We start from the raw sequence: 26821 nt of genomic DNA on the forward strand, positions 1-26821 counted from the left end.
CTCCTCCCACCGGCAGAGACACTTTTGTGTACTATGAGGGGCCCTGTTCCAGTGACGTCGCCAACGAGTATGCCCCCGCACCTGATGAAGGAACCTGCACTTTCATCTGCACCTTCCTCTTTGTCCTCGTGTAAGGTGGTATAGTATGCGGGAAGGGGAACCTGACTTTCAGCAGGATCAGATTCTGGCTGTGTAGAGTGCAAGGGGAATGTAGTGGTCTGGGTCAATGTACCAGCAGACTCATCTAGCAGTGGCTTGGCAATGGGCAGGATGAGGAGGAAACACAGATATAGGCCCAAATAATAAAGTGGGCTAAATGCAGTTCAAAATTGGTAACAGGACTAAACTGGTGGCATTGCTTTGTTCAGCGGAGGACAACTGTATGGAGTGGCAGACACAGTTAGTAGGCCCAAATAATGAAGTAGCCTAAATGCAGTTCAAAATTGGTAACAGGACTAAACTGGCGGCATTGCTTTGTTCAGCGGTGGACAACTGTAAGGAGTGGCAGACACAGTTAGTAGGCCCAAATAATTAAGTGGGCTAAATGTCTGCCAAAAAATTGTTCATAAATAAACAGGTAGTATAGCTAGGTACAGGGGTGGGCTCCTCTGCTGAGTAGCAGATAGTGGTAGTAGGCGCAAAGTATTAACGGGTCTAAATGGAGGCCAGGGTCCCTGTATATTTTAACTATCATCTATCATTTCAACAAATTTGTATTGCCAGTGCCATTGAAGGATTTAACAGCATGGACTACACAGTGGTGGAGCAGGGTGAGGTAAGTATTGCAAGTGGTAGAGCACTGTTCGAGCTGGGGGGAACACTCTCTCGTGGGCGGCAGTACTGGCACAGGGCCCCTCATATTACGACGGTGTGTCTGACATTGGTTGTGCACCACCACTGCCAGAGACACTTCATTGTACTATGAGGGACCCTGTGCCAGTGCCGTCGCCCAAGATTGGGCACACCCACCTGTCCAGGCAAACGGCACTGGCAAGGGTGCTTGCGCCAAGTGGTGACCACGGCCCTGTGGGGGGAGTCAGCCCATTTAGGGAAGTATAAAAATGGCCTATGGTGGACATTCAGCAGCTGCAAATGGAGCAAGACATTTTTCAGGCAAGCTACGTGTCAGCAGGGGAAGGTGGGGCCAAATAATTTGAAATCCATGATTGATTCATTTTAATGAAGGTTAGATCATCAACATTTCAGGTAGCCAAACGTGTCCTTATTTCGGTCAGTATTGAACCAGCAGCACTGAAGACTCTTTCGGATAGCACACTAGCCGCAGGGCAAGCGACCTCCTGTAATGCATATTCTGCCAATTCAGGCCAGGTGTCTATTTTAGATGCCCAGTAATCAAAGGGGAATGACCTGTGAGGGAGAACATCAATGAGGGAGGAAAAGTAGTTCGTAACCATACTGGAAAAATGCTGTCTCCTGTCACTTTGAATCGATGCAGCAGTACCTGTCATGTCAGCGGTCATTGCGAAATCACTCCACAACCTGGTCATAAAACCCCTCTATCCAACGCCACTTTGGATTTGTGCACCTCTAACACCTCTGCCATGTTGCCCACTACGGCTCGTGTGAGAACCATCACCGCTGCTGTGTGCTGGGAATGCCTGAACCAAACGGTCTACAAGTGTTGCTTGTTTGATAGCCAATATTTGCTCAAGGTTCTCATGTGGCATGATATTTTGTAATTTTCCTTTATATCGTGGATCCAGGAGGCAGGTCAACCAGTAATCATCATCGGTCATCATTTTGATAATGCGAGGGTCCCTTTTTAGGATACGCAAGGCATACTCAGCCATGTGGGCCAATGTTCCAGGTGTCAATTCACTGCTTGTGCTGGGTTGAGGAGCACTTTCTTGCAAATCAACATCACTTGTGTCCCGCAAAAACCCTGTACCTGACCTTGCAACGCCACCAGTTTCTATTGCCCCCTGAGAAGCATCCTCCTCCCATAAATATTCATCCCCATCATCCTCCTCCTCCGCTTCGTCCGCCACCTCGTCCAGGAGAGTTCCCTGAGCAGACAATGGCTGACTGTCATCAAGGCTTCCCTCCTCCTCAGCTGCAGACTCCTGCTCCTTAATGTGCGTCAAACTTTGCATCAGCAGATGCATTAGTGGGATTGCTCATGCTTATGATGGCGTCGTCTGCACTTACCAGCCATGTGCATTCCTCAAAACACTGAAGGACTTGACAGAGGTCTTGTCGTTTTGACCACTGCACACCAGACAACTCCATGTCTGCCATCCAAGTGCCTGCCCATGTATGCTTATCCTCCCACAAATAAATTACAGCACGCCTCTGTTCGCACAGCCTCTGAAGCATGTGCAGTGTGGAGTTCCACCTTGTTGCAACGTCGATTATTAGGCGGTGCTGGGGAAGATTCAGCGATCGCTGATGTTTCAGCATACGGCTGGAGTGTACGGGCGACCGGCGGATGTGCGAGCAAAGTCTTCACACCTTCAGGAGCAGGGCTGGTAACCCCCGATAATTTTTCAGGAAGCACTGCACCACCAGGTTCAAGGTGTGAGCCAGGCAAGGTATGTGTTTCAGTTCTGAAAGGGTTATGGCAGCCATAAAATTCCTTCCGTTATCACTGACTACCTTGCCTGCCTCAAGATGTACACTGCCCAGCCATGACTGAGTTTCTTCCTGTAAGTTCTCGGCAAGTATTTTCGCGGTGTGTCTGTTGTCGCCCAAACACTTCATTTGTAACACAGCCTGCTGATGCTTACCACTAGCTGTTCGATAATGGGACACCTTGTTTGCAACACTGGCAGCTGTGGATGAAGTGGTCGTGCGACTGCGCTCCGTGGACGAGCTTTCGCTGGAGGAGGAGCAGGAGGGGTGGTGAACGCCTACAGCCAATTGTTTCCTAGACCGTGGGCTAGGCAGAACTGTCCCACTATGGCTGTCCCCAGTGGACCCTGCATCCACCACATTAACCCAGTGCACCGTGATGGACACATAACGTCCCTCGCCATGCCTACTGGTCCATGCATCTGTTGTGAGGTGCACCTTTCCACTGACTGATTGCCTGAGTGCATGGACAATGCGGTCTTTGACATTCTGGTGGAGGGCTGGGATGGCTTTTCTCGCAAAGAAGTGCTGACTGGGTAGGTCATAGCATGGTACTGCGTAGGCCATCAGGTCTTTGAAAGCTTTGCTTTCAACCAACCGGTAGGGCATCATCTCTAACGAGATTAGTCTAGCAATGTGGGTGTTCAAATCCTGTGTACGTGGATGAGAGGATGAGTACTTTCTTTTCCTAACGAGAGTCTCTTGTAGGGTGAGCTGGACTGGAGAGCTGCATATGGTGGAACTAGCGGTGGTGGTGGACATGGCAGATTGAGAGAGGGTTGGTGATGGTATTCTTGATGTTGGCCTACATACAGTGTTTCCTACCAATAACCTTGTGATTCCCTGACTGCTTTGGCCTTGCAACGATACCTCCGCATTTGCTGTTGGTGGTGTCTTAACCGGTGGGCTTACAGTGAGGGAAGCAATGCAGCGTTGCTGACTACCTTCATGCTGAGCAGGTGCACCAACGGTACTTGACGTTTGGTAGTTAGTCCAGGCTTGCAAGTGCATGCTGGTTAAATGTCTATGCGCATGCACGTTGTATTTACATTTTTAAGATTCTTCCCTCTGCTAAAGGTCTTTGAGCATTTCTTACAGATAACTTTTGACTGATCATTCGGATCTTGGTTAAAAAATTGCCACACTGCACTCTTCCTACTATCGAATACCTTTTCAGGCATTGCACGCTGTGCTACTTTCACCGGATGGCCACGCTGTCCTAAAACTGTTTTTGTTTTTGACACACGTTTTTGGCCTGAGATGGGCCTGCCAGATGACAGCTGTTGTGATGTAGATAGCTGCTGCGGATCATCCTCTTCCGCTTCTGAGCTACTGGCAGCGGCACCCTCTTTCCCCAATGGCTCCCAATCTGGGTCAACAACTGGGTCATCTATCACCTCCTCCTCAATGTCATGTTCAACTTCCTCTGTGACACCGTGTAAGGTGCTATAGCATTCGGGACGGGGCACCACAGTCTCATCAGGGTCAGATTCTGGCTCAGTAAGCTGTGAGGGCAATGTAGTGATCTGAGTCAATGGAACAGCATAATAATCTAGCTGTGGCTGTGCATCAGTGCACTCCATGTCTGATTCATCTTGTGATAGGCAATTAACAATTTCCCTTTCTAACTCAGGCATGGTATTTGTAAAGAGCTCCATGGAGTAACCTGTAGTGTCGCCTGACGCATCCTTCACTTTTGGTTTTGGTGAAGGACACAAGGAAACGTCTTGTTCCTGACCGGGAGCATCCACTGATGACTCGCTGGTTTTATATTTTGAACTTTCTGAAGAGGAGGCGAAAGAGCTAGAGGCTGAGTCAGCAAGGAAAGCCAAAACTTTTTCCTGCTGCTCCGGCTTTAAAAGCGGTTTTCCTACTCCAAGATAAGAGAGCCTTCGAGGCCTTGTGTAGCCAGATGATGACGCTGGCTCAACACCTCCAGCCTTAGGTGCTATTTTGCTTTTCCCACTACCACCAGATGCTCCACCACCACCACCACCATCAGTACCAGCCGGCAACGACCGCCCATGGCCTCTTCCACCAGACTTCCTCATTTTTGGGAAAATCTAACCAAAATAACAACCGTTATATGGTACTGTAAAACAAGGTAGAAGGTGTATATAAACTTGTTGAGAATTTAAATCTCCCTTTTTTGGGGGGGAGACTGCACCAAAACTCAGGCCCAGTGTATAACACAACACAATGTAAGTGGCAGAATGTGGCTGGCTGATATACGACAAACTAACAGAACTGACGTATATCCACTTTCTGACAATTTGAATATCCCTTTTTTTGGGGGGAGACTGCATCAAAACTCAGGCCCAGTGTATAACACAACACAATGTAAGTGGCAGAACATGTCTGGCTGATATACGACAAACTAACAGAACTGACATATATCCACTTTGTGACAATTTGAATCTCCCTTTTTTGGGGGGGAGACTGCAGCACAACTCAGGCCCAGTGTCTAACACAACACATTGTAAGCGGCAGAAAGTGGCTGGAAGATATATGAAAAAATCCAAGGACTGTAGTACAATTTTAATCTCCCTACAATGATCTCAGGACAAGTATGGCAGCAATAAAAAGGACTGCTGCACACAAAAGTGTGGACAAATAAACAAGATAACTGTGCAGAAAGGAGCAACAGGATTTTTGCTTTTAAAAAAGCAGTTGGTTTGCACAGCAGCGTGCAAACAGCAATGAAGCCATCAGGGAGCCTTATAAGGCAGCCTAATAAGCTACAGAGCTGATGCACAAAAATATAGCCTCCACTGTCCCTGCAAAAAAAAGGTGGTGTTGGACAGTGGAAATCGCTACAGCACAAGCGGTTTGGGGGTTAATCTTTCCTCCCTAACTATATCCCTTCTTCTGATGAAGCTGCAGCAATCTCTCCCTATGCTAAGATTGGCAGAAGTAAGATGGCGGTTGGCATGCACGCCCCTTTATACCCCCTGTGACGCTGCAGAAAGCAAGCCAATCACTGTCATGCCCTTCTCTAAGATGGTGGGGACCGAGACCTATGTCATCACGCTGCCCACATTCTGCGTCCTCCTTCATTGGCTGAAAAATGGCGCTGAACATGTCATACGAAACGCGACTTTGGCACGAAGATCGCCGACCTCATGGCCGATCCCACACGAGGATCGGGTCGGTTTCATGAAACCAGACTTTGCCGAAAGTCAGCGATTTTTGAATGTGTCCGATCTGTTTCGCTCAACCTTAATTATGAGTCCACAGAGTACCTCTTTTACAACAAAACCGCCCCCTCTGATTGTTCATCTAGACATTATAATGCTAATCAGAGCCTAAAAAGTCCATGGCATCTGTCTAACAAAAACAAAGCAGTAGTCAATCGCTGTATCACATTCTTGTTGTCATAGTAATACTTGTCTGTGTCATCCTCTTAGTCCGCCCAGTTCTTTCCTCTGGTCAATCAGTGGACATCTCGTCCTGCACAGACTCCAGCGTCTCCCTCTGATTAGTTGTAAACTAGCTTGCGTCATTCAGGTACTGCTCATGCCCCGGCGAACAGAAACTGTTCCAACCTGTTATGCAAATTAGCTCTTCATTATCCCCATCAGTATTACACCTCTAGGATTGCAATTGACAGTATTTGTACCAACAAACTACCGCAGATACAAAAACTATCATTACTAGTGTTGAGCATTCCGATACCGCAAGTATCGGGTATCGGCCGATACTTGTGGGTATCGGAATTCCGATACCGAGATCCGATACTTTTGTGGTATCGGGTATCGGTATCGAAACAACATTAACCCCTTCCCGACCCATGACGCCTATGTGGCGTCATGGAATGATCGCATCCCTGCAGATCGGGTGAAAGGGTTAACTCCTATTTTACCCGATCTGCAGGGAGAGGGGGAGTTGTACTTCAGCCTAGGGGGGGGGTGGCTTTGCCCCCACGTGGCTACGATCGCTCTGATTGGCTGTTGAAAGTGCAACAGCCAATCAGAGCAATTTGCAATATTTCACCTATGAAAATGGTGAAATATTGCAATCCAGCCATGGCCGATGCTGCAATAGCATCTGCCATGGCTGGAAATCATGTTCTGGCCCCCCCCCACCGCCCCCGATCTCCTCCCCAGTCCTCCGTTCTGTCCGGTACCCCCCTCCGTCCCCCTGTTCGCTCCCCCGTGCTCCTGTCCGCTCCCCCGTGCTTCTGTCCGCTCCCCCCGTCCTCCGATCCCCCCCCCTGTGCTCCGATCCACCCCCCCACCACCCCCTCATACTTACCGAGCCTCCCGAAGTCGGTCCGTCTTCTCCCTGGGCGCCGCCATCTTCCAAGATGGCGGGCGCATGCTCAGTGCGCCCGCCGAATCTGCCGGCTGGCAGATTCGTTACAAGTACATTTTGATCGCTGTGGTAGGTTCTATCACAGCGATCAAAATAAAAAAAATAATAAATAAACCCCCCCCTTTATCACCCCCATAGGTAGGGACAATAATAAAATAAAGAAAATATTTTTTTTTCTTTTTCCACTAGGGTTAGGGTTAGAACTAGGGTTAGAACTAGGGGTAGGGTTAGGGTTAGGGGTAGGGTTAGGGTTATGGCATGTGCACACAGTGCGGATTTGGCTGCGGATCCGCAGCGGATTGGCCGCGGATCCGCAGCGGATTGGCCGCGGATCCGCAGCGGATTGGCCGCTGCGAATTCGTAGCAGTTTTACATCAGGTTTACAGTACCATGTACACCTATGGAAAACCAAATCCGCTGTGCCCATGGTGCGGAAAATTCCGTGCAGAAACGCTGCGTTGTATTTTCCGCAGCATGTCAATTCTTTGTGCAGATTCCGCAGCGTTTTACACCTGTTCCTCAATAGGAATCCGCAGGTGAAATCCGCACAAAAAAAACACTGGAAATCTGCTGTAAATCCGCAGGTAAAACGCAGTGCCTTTTACCTGCAGATTTTTCAAAAATCGTGCGGAAAAATCTCACACGAATCCGCAACGTGGGCACATAGCCTTAGGGTTAGGGTTGGAATTAGAGTTAGGGTTGGAATTAGGGCTAGGGTTAGAAATAGGGTTAAGATTAGGCTTGTGGTTAGGGTTACGGATAGGGTTAGGGGTGTGTTGGGTTACAGTTGTGGTTAGGGTTGGGATTAGGGTTAGGGTTGGGATTAGGGTTAGGATTAGGATTAGGATTGGAATTAGGGTTACGGGTGTGTTGGGGTTAGGGTTGTGGTTAGGGGTGTGTTGGGGTTAGGGTTGTGATTAGGGTTATGGCTACAGTTGGGATTAGGATTAGGGGTGTGTTGGGGTTAGTGTTGAAGTTAGAATTGAGGGGTTTCCACTGTTTAGGCACATCAGGGGTCTCCAAACGCAACATGGCGCCACCATTGATTCCAGCCAATCTTGCGTTCAAAAAGTCAAATGGTGCTCCCTCCCTTCCAAGCCCCGACGTGCGCCCAAACAGTGGTTTACCCCCACATTTGGGGTACCAGCGTACTCAGGACAAACTGGGCAACAACTGTTGGGGTCCAATTTCTCCTGATACCCTTGCAAAAATAAAAAATTACTTGCTAAAACATAATTTTTGAGGAAAGAACAATTATTTTTTATTTTCACGGCTCTGCGTTATAAACTTCTGTGAAGCACTTGGGGGTTGAACGTGCTCACCACACATCTAGATAAGTTCCTTGGGGGGTCTAGTTTCCAAAATGGGGTCACTTGTGGGGTGTTTCTACTGTTTAGGCACATCAGGGGCTCTGCAAATGCAATGTGACGCCCGCAGACCATTCCATCAAAGTCTGCATTTCAAATGTCACTACTTCCCTTCCGAGCCCTGTCGTGTGCCCAAACAGTGGTTTACCCCCATATATGGGGTATCAGCGTACTCACAACAAACTGGGCAACAAATATTGGGGTCCAATTTCTCCTGTTACCCTTGTGAAAATAAAAAATTGCTTGCTAAAACATCTTTTCTGAGGAAAGAAAAATGATTTTTTATTTTCACGGCTCTGCATTGTAAACGTCTGTGAAGCACTTGGGGGTTGAACGTGCTCACCACACATCTAGATAAGTTCCTTGGGGGGTCTAGTTTCCAAAATGGGGTCACTTGTGGGGTGTTTCTACTGTTTAGGCACATCAGGGGCTCTGCAAATGCAATGTGACGCCCGCAGACCATTCCATCAAAGTCTGCATTTCAAAACGTCACTACTTCCCTTCCGAGCCCCGGCATGTGCCCAAACAGTGGTTTACCCCCACATATGGGGTATCAGCGTACTCAGGAGAAACTGGAAAACAACTTTTGGGGTCAAATTTCTCCTGTTACCCTTGCAAAAATAAAAAATTCTGGGCTAAAAAAATATTTTTGAGGAAAGGAAACATTTATTAATTTCACGGCTCTGCGTTATAAACTTCTGTGAAGCACTTGGGGGTTCAAAGTGCTCACCACACATCTAGATAAGTTCCCTTGGGGGTCTAGTTTCCAAAATGGAGTCACTTGTGGGGAGTTCCTACTGTTTAAGCACATCAGGGGCTCTGCAAACGCAACCTGACGCCCGCAGAGCATTCCATCAAAGTCTGCATTTTAAAACGTCACTACTTCCCTTCCAAACCCCGACGTGTGCCAAAACAGTGGTTTACCCCCACATATGGGGTATCAGCGTACTCAGGAGAAACTGGACAACAACTTTTGGGGTCCAATTTCTCCTGTTACCCTTGGGAAAATAAAAAAATGTGGGCTAAAAAATCATTTTTGAGAAAAGAAAAATTATTTTTTATTTTCATGCCTCTGCGTTATAAACTTCTGTGAAGCACTTGGGGGTTCAAAGTGCTCACCACACATCTAGATTAGTTCCTTCGGAGGTCTAGTTTCCAAAATGGGGTCACTTGTGCGGGAGCTCACATGTTTAGGCACACAGGGGCTCTCCAAACGCGACATGGTGTCCGCTAATGATTGGAGCTAATTTTCCATTCAAAAAGTCAAATGGCACGCCTCCCCTTCCGAGCCTTGCCGTGCACCCAAACAGTGGTTTACCCCCACATAGGTATCGGCGTACTCAGGAGAAATTGCCCAACAAATTTTAGGATCCATTTTATCCTGTTGCCCATGTGAAAATGAAAAAATTGAGGCTAAAAGAAATTTTGTGTGAAAAAAAAGTACTTTTTCATTTTTACGGATCAATTTGTGAAGCACCTGAGAGTTTAAAGTGCTCACTATGCTTCTAGATAAGTTCCTTGGGGGGTCTAGTTTCCAAAATGGGGTCACTTGTGGGGGAGCTCCAATGTTTAGGCACACAGGGGCTCTCCAAACGTGACATGGTGTCTGCTAGCGATGGAGATAATTTTTCATTGAAAAAGTCAAATGGCGCTCCTTCCCTTCCGAGCCCTGCCGTGCGCCCAAACAGTGGTTTACCCCCACATATGAGGTATCAGCATACTCAGAACAAATTGGACAACAACGATCGTGGTCCAGTTTCTCCTTTTACCCTTGGGAAAATAAAAAAATTTTCGCTAAAAGATCATTTTTGTGACTAAAAAGTTAAATGTTCATTTTTTACTTCCATGTTGCTTCTGCTGCTGTGAAACACCTGAAGGGTTAATAAACTTCTTGAATGTGGTTTTGAGCACCTTGAGGGGTGCAGTTTTTAGAATGGTGTCACTTTGGGGTATTTTCAGCCATATAGAACCCTCAAACTGACTTCAAATGTGAGGTGGTCCCTAAAAAAAATGGTTTTGTAAATTTTGTTGTAAAAATGAGAAATCACTGGTCAAATTTTAACCCTTATAACTTCCTAGCAAAAAAAAAAATTTGTTTCCAAAATTGTGCTGATGTAAAGTAGACATGTGGGAAATGTTATTTATTAACTATTTTGTGTCACATAACTCTCTAGTTTAACAGAATAAAAATTCAAAATGTGAAAATTGCGAAATTTTCAAAATTTTTGCCAAATTTCCATTTTTTTCACAAATAAACTCAGAAATTATCGACCTAAATTTACCACTAACATGAAGCCCAATATGTCACGAAAAAACAATCTCAGAATCGCTAGGATCCGTTGAAGCGTTCCTGAGTTATTACCTCATAAAGGGACACTGGTCAGAATTGCAAAAAACGGCAAGGTCATGAAGGGGTTAATGTGTAAAATAAAGAATTAAAATAAAAAATATTGCTATACTCACCTCTCCGACGCAGCCTGGACCTCACCGAGGGAACTGGCAGCGTTCTTTGCTTAAAATGCACGCGTTTACTGCCTTCCGTGACGTCACGGCTTGTGATTGGTCGCGTGCCGCCCATGTGGCCGCGACGCGACCAATCACAGCAAGCTGTGACGTAATTTTCAGGTCCTGAATGCCTAATTCTAGGCATTCAGGATTTGAAAATTACGTTACGGCTTGTGATTGGTCGCGTCGCGGTCACATGGGCGACGCGACCAATCACAAGCCGTGACGTCACGGGAGGCAGGAAACGCGCGCATTTTAAAATTACGTCACGGCTTGTGATTGGTTGCGTGCCGCCCATGTGACCGTGACGCGACCAATCACAGCAAGCCGTGACGTAATTTTCAGGTCCTGAATGCAACATCAGGTTACAATGGCAGCGATCGGGATCCCGCATCACGCCGCTGGTCTCCGATCAAAAAGGCAGAGGGGCTGTTCGATCATAGCATTCTGAGGGTTAAATTGCTGGGAACAGTCTGTGACCGCTCCTGGCACCTAGTGCTGGGTGTCAGCTGTGATAATCAGCTGACACCCATCCGTGATTGGCAGTGAACCCCCCGTGTGCATGGCTGATCGCCATGACGTACTATACCGTCCAATGTCAGACAGGCCCAGGTCACATGGACGGTATATTATGTCTGATGGCAGAAAGGGATTAAAGTATTGTACTACAAAAATTAAAAGGATCCTGTAATGAGAAATAACACTATTAACCTGCAGATATGAATGTATGGGGTAAGGGGCTGACTCACTCAGCTGCTTCACAAGGTAGACATAGGAATGGTTTTGGTAATAGTTCACCTACTGATTTATTATGGACAGCATAAAACCTTAGTAGGGTTCAGCAAAATAAACAGATCCTTTCTTGCATAATGGTAAAACAAAACAAAGATAAAGTCTAACAGAGTCTCTTGCCTGCAGAATTCACCAGCAGGTAACACACACAACATCCTGAGCTCTTCCTAGAGCCACCTGAGAGTTCATCATCTTCCAAGGCACAACCCCGACTGACTCTCATGTCCAGGTATTTAACATAAACCATGTGATGATCACATGACTGTGACATCACCGAAGGTCCAGTCCGTACATATGCTGGTGTCAGCTCTGTGGGAGGAGCTATGGTGAGCACCCTCCCTCCCACTCTATGGTTGCCCACCTAAAACTAGCCCATGTATAACTTTAAATTAACCCTCTAAGCAGGTAGCATGCTGGAGGAAAAATATTGTGGTTTTACATCACTGACGCCAATATGCGCAGTGACACATATCTCCCTTCATACACTGTGCCAGTGATCCTGTCATAGTGGTTAATCTGCAGGTTAACAGTGTTATTGTGCTGCCCAGGGCCTGCACACAGCGGGGACAAAATTAATTGCTCTGAGTATACAGAGTGGTCGCTATAACCTTGACCCCAGCTCTCACTGACTCTCTGTATTGAGGGTTTCTGTCAGTCAGTACCGTGGGCATGGTTAGAGTGGCCACTCTGCATTGTCAAAGCAATGACTGAATGGCTGATCGGCGCTGCTCCCGACCTCATGACTGAAACCAATTGCTCCCCCATCCTGGTATAATGTCCACCATCTTGGTCCCCCATCTTATATATGCTCCCCCATACTGTTACATGCTGCCACATCCTGGTATAAGCTCTCCCATCCTGGATGTGTCCTTTTGAGTTCAGCCACACTGCGCAGGCGCAGTCTATAGAGGCTTTGGACAAAAGGAAGCATACAGCATTATGCTGTGGATTCTAGTTACATTATATTGTGTACCTATGTTGTGCCTAGCATGTAGTTATCATCAAAATGGATATTCTACATAATGTAACATTATCAATGTTACATAAAAAAAATTGCAAAAAAAAATTAAAATTTCCCTCCAATTTGGAAATGTTCATATTTAATATGTTTTTCTGAGCACTTTTTATTTATTCTTGAATAGAAAACATGTTCGTTGATAAGTATGGTCATCGATACCTTGAACTGTGTCGGCCCAACACTTTGAGATAATCTTAGACACTAATTTCTGTCAGTCTTCTTTGTACAAGATTATGTTTCCATTGATCCCATGCAAAAAAAACCCACAAAAGCTGTGTATATAGCCATATCCTTTCTAATGTTGTAAAGATGATGGATGACTTACTATTCCCACATTTGTTTCCCAGCATGGACCTCTGGGCATATCGGCTGGATTAATGTATGGTGTTGAAGTGCTCCCATTTGTTCCATTAGAAATGCTGGCTATCAGTAATAGGGTCTGGTTCTTTATAACCTCCTCTTCTGCTAGCTAGAAATAAAGTAACAGTAATTAGTCTATGTACACACGTCCTTTCAGGTGGATTCCGTTGCAGAAACCGCCTGAAAAAAATTGTAATAAAACTCTCAAAAGAAGGAATATATGCATTTCTATGGAACAACAACTTTCTGTACGTGTGTTCAAGCTTGAAATGAATACTATGTAAATGCAGTTAATAGTTGGTTGGGGCTCCATTGCATCAATTACTGCATCAATGCGGTGTGGCATGGAGGCGATCAGCTTGTGTGTTGTAGCACTTCTGAAGTGTTATGGAACCTCAGGTTGTTTTGATAGCAGCTCATCTGTATTGTTGGGTCTGGTGTCTCTCAGCTTCCTCTTGACAATACCCCTTAGGCCATGTTCACACTTTGCGGCGTCCCACTGCGGGTTCTCCCGCAGCGGAATTGATAAATCTGCAGGGCAAAACCGCTGCGGTTATCCCTGCAGATTTATCGCGGTTTGTTCCGCGATTTCCGCTGCGTGATTACTCCTATACTATTGATTCTGCATATGCAGCAATATGCAGCATCAATAGTAATGATAAAAATAATAAAAATTGGTTATACTCACCCTCTGACGTCCGGAACTCCTCGGCGCTGCACGTGGCGCTCTGGTTCCAAAGATGCTGTGCCGAGAAGGACCTTCGTGACGTCACGGTCATGTGACCCGGGCGTCATCACGGTCATGTGACTGCGACGTCACCACAGGTCCTGCTCGCACACCAACCCTGATACCGGACGGCCGCGTGCAGCGCTGAGAGGTGAGTATAGCATCATTTTTCATTTTAATTCTTTTTTTACACTATTTATGCTTCCCAGGGCCTGGAGGAGAGTCTCCTTTCCTCCACCACGGGTAGCAACCGCACATTATCCGCTTACTTCCCGCAACGTGGGCACAGCCCCATGCGGGAAGTAAGCGGTTCAATGCATTCCTATGGGTGCAGAATCGCTGCGATTCTGCACAAAGAAGTGACATGCTGCGGGTTTTAAACCGCTGCGTTTCTGCGCGGTTTTTCCCGCAGCATGTGCACAGCGGTTTGCGGTTTCCATAGGGTTTACATGTTAATGTAAACGCAATTGAAACTGCTGCGGACCCGCAGCATCAAAATCGCCGCGGATCCGCGGTAAAAACCGCTATGTGTGAACTGTCCCTTACCCTCCTTGTGGAGTGTGACAATGACTGCCTTCTGGACATCTGTCAAGTCAGCAGTCTTCCCCATGATTGTGGAGCCAACTGAAACAGACTAAGGGACCTTTTTAAACACTTAGGAAGCCTTTCCAGGAGTTTTTTGTTAATTAATCTAATTTACTGAGATAATGACTTTTGGGTTTTCATTGGCTGTAAGCCATAATCATCAACATTATCAGAAATAAACACTTGAAATAGATCACTCTGTTTGTAATGACTCCATATAATATATGAGTTTCACTTTTTGTATTAAAGAACAGAAATAAATTAACTTTTTAATGATATTCTAATTTTGTGAGAAGAGCTTGTAGTATCCAACACACCTAACAAATTATGTAATACAATTTGAGATTTAAGCATTAGAACTTCATCTATTCCATTAACTACCAGAGCAATGTTTTGTACATTTTAAATCATACCTTGCCATTGACATCATCAATTAAAGCCAGCAAAAAAGTATACAGATTGCCCAGGAAGAGTGCGAAAATCCGCCCAAGTTGCCACTTTAAAGCCAGTCTAGGATGATAATTTTCCATAACAGCAATTGTTTCAAATAATGGAGGGCAAAACATCGACAGAAGGTTCATTACAATTTCTATCTGCAAGTAGAATACACTTATAACTTAGTAGACAGACAGAACAAAGGGATAATATGTTCTGGGTAAGTGAGATAGGAATTAAGGGCAAAGCACAAAATACTCTTCGGAAACTGACACACAGTATAGAGTTCATAATAGAAATATTGGCATTCAGCTGTCACTGCTATATAGCCTATATGAATTAATGCCTTTGATGGAGGTGAAAAATAAAGTGTAGTTCAGGGGTCCAATATAGAGCTTGCAAAATAATGATATTGATGGACTGCAGTCTTGCTTATAGTTTTAAAGGACTCTAGAGGCCTTAGACTAATAGGCTCATGTTACTCGAAGTGGTAAATATCCCTTACCTGTTACCTTTGGTACCGAAAACAGGCCCCCCCACTTTTATTAACTATGTCATGTGACCACTTAAGGCATTTATTGGGGTGACCCTGGTGACTGCTTGAGTTTTGATTTGCTTGAAACTGATATTTAGTTGTCAGAAAAAATACTTTTAGCTAATCTTTATCTGTTTTCTATGGATCCCAAAGATAAAAATATAAGTCTTATTGAAATAAGTCATACATTTAGTCATACCTCGTTATTCTGGTACCAACTTGGGTTATCCAGCTTTTTGAATTCCTGTGATCGCTTCACAACAAAATAAATGAGATAACCACTTCCTCCAAGACAAATGATGATCATAAAGTTGGCCAGAACAATTAGAAACCTCCGTAAATGAACATTTTCTTCCTTTGTGTTTTCTTGTTCATCCACAATAGATTCCTGATGGCAACATAAATCTATTGTTCTTTACATTGTTTGCCAATTGTCAAATTGTTCTACAGCTTTATCCACAAAGCTTTGCATTTGTTAAAATCTTGCCAAAATTATAATTAAACACAATAACATGTCACGGTCACGCAGTCACATGAGAATTCCGTTTTATTACAGATATATATATATATATATATATATATATATATATATACACACAGTATATATAGATATATGCATATATATATGTAAATATAAAGTTGTGTGAAAAGGTGTTTGCCCCCTTCCTGATTTCCTATTCTTTGCATGTTTATCATGCTTCAATGTTTTAGATCACCAAACGAATGTAAAGATTAGACAAAGATAGCACAAGTAAATACAAAATGCAGTTTTTAAATGAAGGTCTTTGTTAACACCCTCATCCTGAAGACTGTTTTCACCTTCCCTTATAAGGCCAATTTTAAAAAAAATCTGACCAGTGTCACTTTATGAGGGGTTCTCTGTCTTAGTGTTGCTTCTCTGATATTCCAGACGGATGATGTTTAAAAGCCTCTTGTGGATGATGTAAGTATACTGTATGTATACTGTATGTAGTTAATCTTCATATATACGTAATCACTATATTTATTTAATCCCTATATGTACTTATTAACCTGTGTATGTTAACACATACAAAAGTGTACGCACCTACACTATTCAATCATACTATTCCTTGAATTTTGTAGCTTGCAATAAAATTGCATTGTATTGCAAGTATTTGCCTTTTTTAAAGCTGAATCTGAACCTTAGTGTTAAAAACATTACAGACAAAATTGCCAAATTCTCCTGTAAATAATTGTGCACAGAGGGAACCATCATATCATTAAAAAATACGAGTGAATTTTCCTGGGCCCATACAGTATGTGGGTTCCAAGGCCTAATGGGGTGCATATGACTGACTATGCAGCAGGGCTGGCCTTCCTGCCAATGTGTAAAACAAAGGAGTACGGGAGTACAAAATGCATATCGTGAAGTGAATTTTCCTGGGCCCATCCACTCTGTGGGTTCCAAGGCCCAATGGGGTGCTTATGACTGACTATGCAGCAGGGCTCGCCTTCCTGCCAATGTATTAAACAAAGGAGTACGGGAGCACACAATGCATATTGTGAGGTGGATTTTCCTGGGCCCATCCAGTATGTGGGTTCCAAGGCCTAATGCGGTGCATATGACTGACTATGCAGCAGGGCTGGCCTTCCTGCCAATGTGTAAACCAAAGGAGTACGGGAGTACAAAATGCATTTTGTGAAGTGGATTTTCCTGGGCCCATCCAGTATGTGGGTTCCAAGGCCTAATGGGGTGCATATGACTGACTATGCAGCAGGGCTGGCCTTCCTGCCAATGTGTAAACCAAAGGAGTACGGGAGTATAAAATGCATATTGTGAAGTGGATTTTCCTGGGCCCATCCAGTATGTGGGTTCCAAGGCCTAATGGGGAGTATATTACTGACTATGCAGCAGGGCTGGCCTTGCCGCCAATGTATAAAACAAAGGAGTATGGAGCAAACAATGCATATTGTGAAGTGGATTTTCATGGGCGCATCCACTATGTGGGTTCAAAGGCCTAATGGGATGCATATGACTATGCAGCAGGGCTCACCTTCGTGCCAATGTATAAAACCAAGGAGTATCGGAGTACAAAATGCATATTGTTAAGTGGATTTTCATGGGCACATCCAGATGTGGGTTCCAAGGCTTAATGGGGTGCATATGACTATGCAGCAGGACTCACCTTCCTGCCAATGTATAAAACAAAGTAGTATGGAGCACAAAATGCATATTGTGAAGTGGATTTTCCTGGGCCCATCCACTATGTGGGTTCCAAGGCTTAATGGGGTGCATATGACTGACTATGCAGCAGGGCTGGCCTTGCCGCCAATGTATGAAACAAAGGAGTATGGAGCACACAATGTATATTGTGAAGTGGAGTTTCCTGGGCCCATCCACTATGTGGATTCCAAGGCCTAATGGGGTGCATATGACTGACTATGCAGCAGGGTTGGCCTTGCCACCAATGTGTAAAACAAAGGAGTATGGAGCACAAAATGCATATTGTGAAGTGGATTTTTATGGGCCCATTCAGTATGTGGGTTCCAAGGAGTAATGGGGTGCATATGACTGACTATGCTGCAGGGCTGGCCTTGCCTCCAATGTGTAAAACCAAGGAGTACGGGAGTACAAAATGCATATCGTGAAGTGGATTTTCCTGGGCCCATCCAGTATGTGGGTTCCAAGGCCTAATGGGGTGCATATGACTGACTATGCAGCAGGGCTGGCCTTGCCGCCAATGTGTAAAACTAAAAAAAATATTGATATACTCACCTCTCCGACGCAGCCTGCACCTTACCGAGGGAACCGGCAGCCTTCTTTGCTTAAAATGCGCGCGTTTACTGCCTTCCGTGACGTCAAGGCTTGTGATTGGTCGCGTGCCGCCCATGTGACCGCGACGCGACCAATCACAGCAAGCCGTGATGTAATTTTCAGGTCCTGAATGCCTAATTCTAGGCATTCAGGATTTGAAAATTACGTTACGGCTTGTGATTGGTCGCGTCGCGGTCACATGGGCGACGCGACCAATCACAAGCCGTGACGTCACGGGAGGCAGGAAACGCGTGCATTTTAAAATTACGTCACGGCTTGTGATTGGTTGCGTGCCGCCCATGTCACCGCAACGCGACCAATCACAGCAAGCCGTGACGTAATTTTAAAATGCGCGCGACCAATCACAAGCCGTGACGTCACGGAAGGCAGTAAACGCGCGCATTTTAAGCAAAGAAGGCTGCCGGTTCCCTCGGTAAGGTGCAGGCTGCGTCGGAGAGGTGAGTATATCAATATTTTTTATTTTAATTCTTTATTTTACACATGAGAATTTTACACAATGAGAAAAGCTAATTGTGAGCTGATACGTTGCCTGAACATGTGGGTAAATTAAACCCTGCACGTTGTTACACTGAACAAATGGAGTGCTGCCTCTTTTTTTGAACGCCTATGGAAACTTGGATGATCGTTGGACTGATTATCTGGGGCTTTGCACCCGAAGATAAGTATTTCTGTGCTGTTCCCTTTTCTTTTTTGTTTTAGATATATCTACAGATAGGCCGATGTTGATAAATGAACATAAAGAAAAAAAGTGTGGAAAAAACGTTGTGGGCTCCAGCGCAATTTTCTGCACCAGAGGGGGAAAGCTGCAGCCAGGGGCCAATATTTGTAGCCTGGGAAGGGGGTAATACCCATGGTCCCTCCCAGGCTATGAATATCAGCCCACAGCTTTCTGCGTAACCTTTACTGGCTATTAAAATAGGGGGACCCCCCAAAAAAATGACGTGGGGTCACCCTATATTTTATAGCCAGAAAGGCTATGCAGACAGCTGCGGGCTAATATTTATAGCCTAGAGAGGGGCCATGGATATTGGCCCCCCGGCTACAAATACCAGTCCGGAGCCGCCCCAGAAATGGCGCATCTGTAAGATGCACCAATTCTGGCACTTAGCCCCTCTCTTCCCACTTGCGTGTAGCGGTAATAAGGGGTTAATGTCACGTTGCTATTGTAAGGTGACATTAAGCCGGGTTAATAATGGAGAGGCGTCAATAAGACGCCTATCCATTATTAATCCTGCAGTAGTGAAAGAGTTAAAAAAAATAAAGACACAGCCAGAAAAAAAGTATTTTAATATTCTTTATTTAACCATACTTACCATACTTCAATGCCTCCAAAAAGCATAAAATAATAAACCATATACTCCCTGTCCGACGCAGTCCAATTAATAACAAGTGTCCCACGACGATCTTCCCTATAGAACAGTGACATCGGGTGATGTCACTGCTCTATAGGACCTTCAGTGACACACTGACAGGAGACAATGGCTCCTGCAGTGCATCACTGAGAGGAAACTATAGTTCACTGGTCTCACTTTATGGCAAAAGCTGCGGGGGAACTTTCTCACACAGCAATACCAAAAGTGAGACTAGGGACTATTTTTTTACAGTGGCGGAGGAATACAGTGCAGAAGGATACATTCCTCGTGTCGTATTCCTGGAGTCCCTAGAGAGTGGTTGCATCAGCTGATGCTGTTGTTCTCCACGGGAGATCGTCGTGGGACACTTGTGGATTTCTGAGGATCAGGGAGTATATCGGTTGTTTGTTATTTTAATATTTTTTACAGATGACACTAGCTTCGGGGATCAAAGTGACAAGTGTTGGTGAGTATGTACTCTATGTTATATGTACTGTATGTCTATATGTATGAATTGTATGTAATGTATGAATGTATTGTATGTAGTATGTATGTAGTATGTATGTAGTATGCATGTAGTATGCATGTAGTATGCATGTAGTATGTTGTATGTATGTATGTATGTAGTATGTATGTAGTATGTATGTTGTATGCATGTAGTAGGTATGTTGTATGTATGTTGTATGTATGTGGTATGTTGTATGTATGTTGTATGCATGTAGTATGTTGCATGTATGTTTTATGTATGTATGTAGTATGCATGTAGTATGTTGTATGTAGTATGTATGTAGTATGTTGTATGTATGTATGTAGTATGTATGTAGTACATAGTATGCTGTATGTATGTAGTGTGTATGTATGTTGTATGTATGTGGTATGTTGTATGCATGTTATATGTATGTATGCAGTATGTATGTAGTATGTTGTATGTATGTTGTATGTATGTAGTATGTATGTAGTATGTAGTATGTATGTTTGTGGGGGTTTTTTTACTTTCAACACATTAGCCGGATAATGGGACTACTACTGTCCCATCATTGGCTAATGTGTCAATCACCTTCATTGTAGCAGGCATAGCTCGATGGGACTTGTAGTCCTATCGGACGATGCCTGCACACAGACACAAAGACCCCCAAGAGGCCCACACAGACCCCCGAGAGGCCCGTACAGACCCCCAACAGGCCCGCACAGACCCCCGGCAGCCCGCACAGACCCCCTAGAGGCCCGCACAGACCCCCGGCAGGCCCGCACAGACCCCTGTCAGCCCGCATAGACCTCCGAGAGGCCCGTACAGACCCCCGGCAGGCCCGCACAGACCCCCGGCAGCCCGCACAGACCCCAGAGAGGCACATACAGACCCCCGGCAGGCCCGCACAGACCCCCCACGGTCCCACACAGACCCCGCCCGCACACACAGACACGCAGTCTCTACCCACACTCTTCCCCCTCAAGAACTGGTTGTGCAAGGAAAGAAAGGGTATATTTTCATTCCGATATTTGTGTCCCATTGACTTGCATTGGTTTACTGTATCGGAATCGGCGATATCCGATATTTTTTGGGTATCGGTCCGATCCAATCCGATCTGATTTTTCCCGATATTGGAAGGTATCGCTCAACTCTAACCTTGACATATTTCCAAGCAAATCTCATTTTGGTTTTGTTTTAATGTGTTTTTTTGTGGCACCGGGAAAAATGGCATGAATCTCGGAAAAAAATTATTAAGGCTGTGAACTAGGAGTCAGGCATGCTTCTAGGGGCGATCCCCATGAGGTCCCTGTGTCATTTGAGCAGTGTTTCCATCATTTTCAGATGTTTTTAGACCTTAAAAGGTGGGATCGCGGTAAAAATACTTGGGTCTCCCATAGACTTACATTGGGCTTGTTGTTCTGGCCGAGTGCCCAAGTATTCCAATTTGCTCGACCCGAGCAACGAGCACCCGAGCATTTTAGTGCTCGCCCATTACTATTCATAACATTTGTGTATCGTAAAGAACTCACTTGAAAAGCTCCTTTTTGTGTTGCCTGGTTGCTCACATTGGACACAATACACTTCATATACATTTTATAAAGCAATGCTGTTAGTTTGGCTCAGTAGTTCATTACAAATATTTCTTTGTCCACTATATTAGTTTCTCTCCTTGAGAGCCATAACTTTGGCTGCATTAAATGTACAAATGGCAAATATACAAATGGCGATTTGGAATCCAGATTAAAATACTGTATACCGAATGCATTCAGACAAATACATAGCTGCATTTCTTGTAAAACATTTACAAATGTGACAGACAATGCTTATAGTGACACAATCTTGAGAAATGTTTGTTTATTCACTTCACAACAGTTCTAAGGGTACCGTTACACAAAACGATTTACTAACGATCACGACCAGCGATACGACCTGGCCGTGATCGTTGGTAAGTCGTTGTGTGGTCGCTGGAGAGCTGTCACACAGACAGCTCTCCAGCGACCAACGATGCCGAAGTCCCCAGGTAACCAGGGTAAACATCGGGTTACTAAGCGCAGGGCCGCGCTTAGTAACCCGATGTTTACCCTGGTTACCATCGTAAATGTAAAAAAAAACAAACAGTACATACTCACATTCCGGTGTCCGTCAGGTCCCTCGCCGTCTGCTTCCCGCAGTGACGGCCGTAAAGTGAAAGCAGAGCACAGCGGTGACGTCACCGCTGTGCTCTGCTTTTACTTTACAGCCGGCACTCAGTCAGTGCGGGAAGCAGACGGCAAGGGACCTGACGGACACCGGAATGTGAGTATGTACTGTTTTTTTTTTTTTACATTTACGATGGTAACCAGGGTAAACATCAGGTTACTAAGCGCGGCCCTGCGCTTAGTAACCCGATGTTTACCCTGGTTACAAGCGAACGCATCGCTGGATCGGGGTCACACACACCGATCCAGCGATGACAGCGGGAGATCCAGCGACGAAATAAAGTTCCAAACGATCTGCTACGACGTACGATTCTCAGCGGGGTCCCTGAACCCTGCTGCGTGTCAGACACAGCGATATCGTATGGATATCGCTGGAACGTCACGGATCGTGCCGTCGTACGATCAAAGTGCCACTGTGAGACGGTACCCTAAGCCTCTATATGTTTGCTGTTTGTCATTGTAAAACATTAAGGTTTATTGTAACTCTGCCTGTGGTGGTGTGATCTAAATCCTTGTGGGGTTCTCTGTCTTGCTGTTGATTCTCTGATATTCCAGACAGATGATGTCTCTTGTTGATGATGTAAGAATACTGTATGTAGTTAATCTGTATATATACGTAATCATTATATGTATTTAATCCTTATATGTACTTATTAACCTTTGTATGTTATTATTATTATTATTATTATTTATTGTTATAGCGCCATTTATTCCATGGCGCTTTACAAGTGAGGAGGGGTATACATAATAAAAACAAGTATAATAATCTTGAACAATACAAGTCATAACTGGTACAGTAGGAGAGAGGACCCTGCCCGCGAAGGCTCACAATCTACAAGGGATGGGTGAGAATACAGTAGGTGAGGATAGAGCTGATCGTGCAGCGGTTGGTTGATCGGTGGTTACTGCAGGTTGTAGGCTTGTCGGAAGAGGTGGGTCTTCAGATTCTTTTTGAAGGTTTCGATGGTGGGCGAGAGTCTGATGTGTTGTGGCAGAGGGTTCCAGAGTAGGGGTGATACGCGAGAGAAATCTTGTATACGATTGTGGGAAGAGGAGATAAGAGGGGAGTAGAGAAGGAGATCTTGTGAGGATCGGAGGTTGCGTGTAGGAAAGTACCGGGAGATGAGGTCACAGATGTAAGGAGGAGACAGGTTGTGGATGGCTTTGTACGTCATGGTTAGGGTTTTGTACTGGAGTCTCTGGGCAATGGGGAGCCAGTGAAGGGATTGACAGAGGGGAGAGGCCGGAGAATAGCGGGGGGGGGGGGGACAGGTGGATTAGTCGGGCAGCAGAGTTTAGAATAGATTGGAGGGGTGCGAGAGTGTTTGAGGGGAGGCCACAGAGCAGGAGGTTGCAGTTGTCAAGGCGAGAGATGATGAGGGCATGGACTAGGGTTTTTGCAGATTCTTGGTTGAGGAATGAACGGATTCGTGCAATATTTTTGAGTTGAAGTCGGCAGGAAGTGGAAAGGGCTTGGATATGTGGTTTAAAGGAGATATCAGCGTCAAGGATAACCCCGAGGCAGCGAGCTTGTGGGACTGGGGAGAGTGGGCAGCCATTTACTGTAATGGATAGGTTCGTTGGGGGGGTCACGTGAGATGGGGGAAAGATGATGAATTCTGTTTTGTCCATGTTAAGTTTCAGAAATCTAGTGGAGAAGAAGGATGAAATAGTGGACAGACATTGAGGGATTCTGGTTAGTAGGGAGGTGATATCTGGTCCAGAGATGTAGATCTGTGTGTCATCAGCATAGAGGTGATACTGAAAGCCATGAGATTCTATGAGCTAAGTTCTATGAGTTAAGTACATATACAAAAGTGTACGCACTCATACTATTCAATCATACTATTCCTTGAATTTTGCACTTTGCAATAAAATTGGGTTGTATTGCAAGTATTAGCCTTCTTTAAAGCCACATCTGAACCTTAGTGTTAAAAACATGGCAAACAAAATTGCCAACTTTTCCAGTAAATAATTTTGCAAAGAGGGAACCATCATATCATTAAAAAATACAAGTGGATTTTCATGGGCCCATCCAGTATGTGGATTCAAAGGCGTAATGGGGTGCATATGACTATGCAGCAGGGCTGGCCTTGCTGCCAATGTGTAAAACAAAGGAGTATGGGAGCACAAAATGCATATTGTGAAGTGGATTTTCATGGACCCATCCAGTATGTGGGTTCAAAGGCGTAATGGGGTGCATATGACTATGCAGCAGGGCTGGCCTTGCTGCCAATGTGTAAAACAAAGGAGTACAGGAGTACATAATGCATATTGTGAAGTGGATTTCCATGGGCCCATCCACTATGTGGGTTTCAAGGCCTAATGGGGTGCATATGACTGACTATGCAGCAGGGCTTGCCTTGCTGCCAATGTGTAAAACAAAGCAGTACGGGAGCACAAAATGCATATTGTGAAGTGGATTTGCATGGGCCCATCCAGTTTGTGGGTTCAAAGGCTTATGATTTGGCAGCAGGGCAGGCCTTGCATTCAATGCAACTTTTTTTCAGAAGGCCCTCCTGGACATCTTACAAAGGGGGTATTGTGGTGCGTTGTAATTCTTGGCAGCCCCTTCACTCACCGCGTAGGCTGCAACAGTTTAGGAGACCCACTGTTTAATAATGGCCCTTTAAGAAGATTATTGCCACCTGATACACCAGTAAAAATAGGCTCTGTGACTTTAAGAGTCCCTCCTTCATAAATGAAACAAGATGGGTCTGCTTATGTGTCACACACCACATGGCCAGCTAGGGTTGTTAAATGTTACAATGACATTTCACAGTGAATGCATTTGTAGTGGTTGAAAGCAATGTTAAAGTTGAAAAATGCTTCAAAAACACTGCGTCTGAACTAAGCCCAAGTGGGGGAGGAAATTTTTGGTCTGGGGTGAATTAGGCTACTTTCACACTAGCGTCGTACTCGGCCCGTCGCAGAGCATCGGGCCAACATACCGACGCTAGCGTTGTATACACCGCACAACGGGGGCAGCGGATGCATTTTTCCAGCGCATCCACCGCCCCATTGTGAGGTGCGGGGAGGTGGGGGCGGAGTTTCGGCCGCGCATGCGTGGTCGGAAATGGCGGTCCGTCGGCCGCAAAAAACATTACAAGCAACGTTTTTTGCAGCCACAACACGGCGCAACCGTCGCACGACGGTTGCGACGTGTGCAAATGCGTCGCTAATGTTAGTCAATGGGAAAAAAACGCATCCTGCAAGCACTTTTGCAGGATGCGTTTTTTTTCCAAAACGAAGCATTGCGATGTATTGAAAAAAAACGCTAGTGTGAAAGTAGCCTTTATTGGCCTTACACGCAAGTCAATAATCTTCAAAGGATGTGCCTTAATATATTTCCCAGCAAAATCCATTTTGGCTTCGTTTTAATTTGTTTTATGTGGCACAGGGAAAAATGGAATAAATCTCGGAAAAAAATGTTTAAAGCTGTGAACTAGGAGTCAGGAATACTTCCAGGGGTAATCCTCATGATGTTCCTGTGTCATTTGAGTAGTGTTTCCATCATTTTCAGACATTTTAGACCTTAAAAGGACCCCCGGGGGGGGGGATCACGGTAAAAATATTCGGGTTTCCCATAGACTTACCTTGGGCTCGTTGCTCGGGTCGAGAACCCGAGTATTCCAATCTGCTCGACCTGAGCAACGAACATCCGAGCATTTTAGTGCTCGCTCATCACTAGTGACTGATGACCCAATGTGGCCTGAGAATCCTGTGTGAGTCTGGGCTGTGTGGTATCAGCCACTGTACAATCTTGCTCCATAGCCACCTGCTCGGCCTTCAAAACTCCCTCTTTCAGATTCTGCAGTAAACGTTTTAATAGACAGAGCAGTGGGATGGTTACCTTCATAATAGCGTCATCATTGCTTACCATCTTGGTGCAATACTCAAAGTTTTGAAGAATCTCACATAGGTCATCGATCCACACCCACTCGCCAGTTATGTGTGAGGGCTGAGTATTACTCTGACGGGCATTGAAAAGCTGGAATTCAGAGACTGCTCTCTGCTGCTCACTAAGTGTTCCTTCCCGATGAAAGACCTGGCTATTCACTGCTTGCATGGAGAAACACATGATGGTGTCTCCGTGGCTTTTCTACATGCATTTGCATATTTCCCATAAGGGATGGGGGCAGTGTTCTGGATCACTGCGTTGAGAAAAACGTGATGGTGTCTCCGCGGTGTTGGATGTTTTGATCTCTCCGAGGTCATTCATCCTTATGTTTATAGCCTTTTCACTAGGCACTGCTCCTAATAGCCAGTTTCCTACTCCACACTGATGAGGGGCAAATACCCCGAATCAGCTGTCTGTGGGTGGGATTGCTTCTCGGCCTTTTGGTGGCGACTAGTGTTGAGCATTCCGATACCGCAAATATCGGTATCGAAACAACATTAAAGTGTAAAATAAAGAATTAAAATAAAAAATAGGGATATACTCACCTCTCCGACGCAGCCTGCACCTTACCGAGGGAACCGGCAGCCTTCTTTGCTTAAAATGCCTAATTCTGCATTCAGGACCTGAAAATTACATCACGGCTTGCTGTGATTGGTCGTGTCGCGGTCACATGGGCGGCACGCAACCAATCACAAGCCGTGACGTAATTTTAAAATGCGCGCGTTTCCTGCCTCCCGTGACGTCACGGCTTGTGATTGGTCGCGTCGCCCATGTGACCGCGACGCGACCAATCACAAGCCGTAACGTAATTTTCAAATCCTGAATGCCTAGAATTAGGCATTCATGACCTGAAAATTACGTCACGGCTTGCTGT

The 26821-nt window shown here is 45.3% G+C and overlaps 1 protein-coding gene across 1 annotated transcript in view; it reads right to left on the reverse strand.

The window, feature by feature from the left end:
• Positions 1–26821, reverse strand: part of LOC143760690 (transmembrane channel-like protein 2-B) — a 255526-nt gene that overhangs the window by 48429 nt on the left and 180276 nt on the right. Inside the window, exons 11-13 of the mRNA XM_077249045.1 lie at positions 15430–15618; positions 14674–14853; positions 12914–13057 (exon numbers count right to left, since the gene is read on the reverse strand). Of these exons, the coding sequence (XP_077105160.1) occupies positions 12914–13057; positions 14674–14853; positions 15430–15618 (513 nt within the window). The remainder of the gene's footprint in view (positions 1–12913; positions 13058–14673; positions 14854–15429; positions 15619–26821) is intronic.

This window comes from Ranitomeya variabilis, chromosome 1 (assembly GCF_051348905.1).
Source record: "Ranitomeya variabilis isolate aRanVar5 chromosome 1, aRanVar5.hap1, whole genome shotgun sequence".
In the NCBI taxonomy this organism is placed as follows: Eukaryota; Metazoa; Chordata; class Amphibia; order Anura; family Dendrobatidae; genus Ranitomeya; species Ranitomeya variabilis.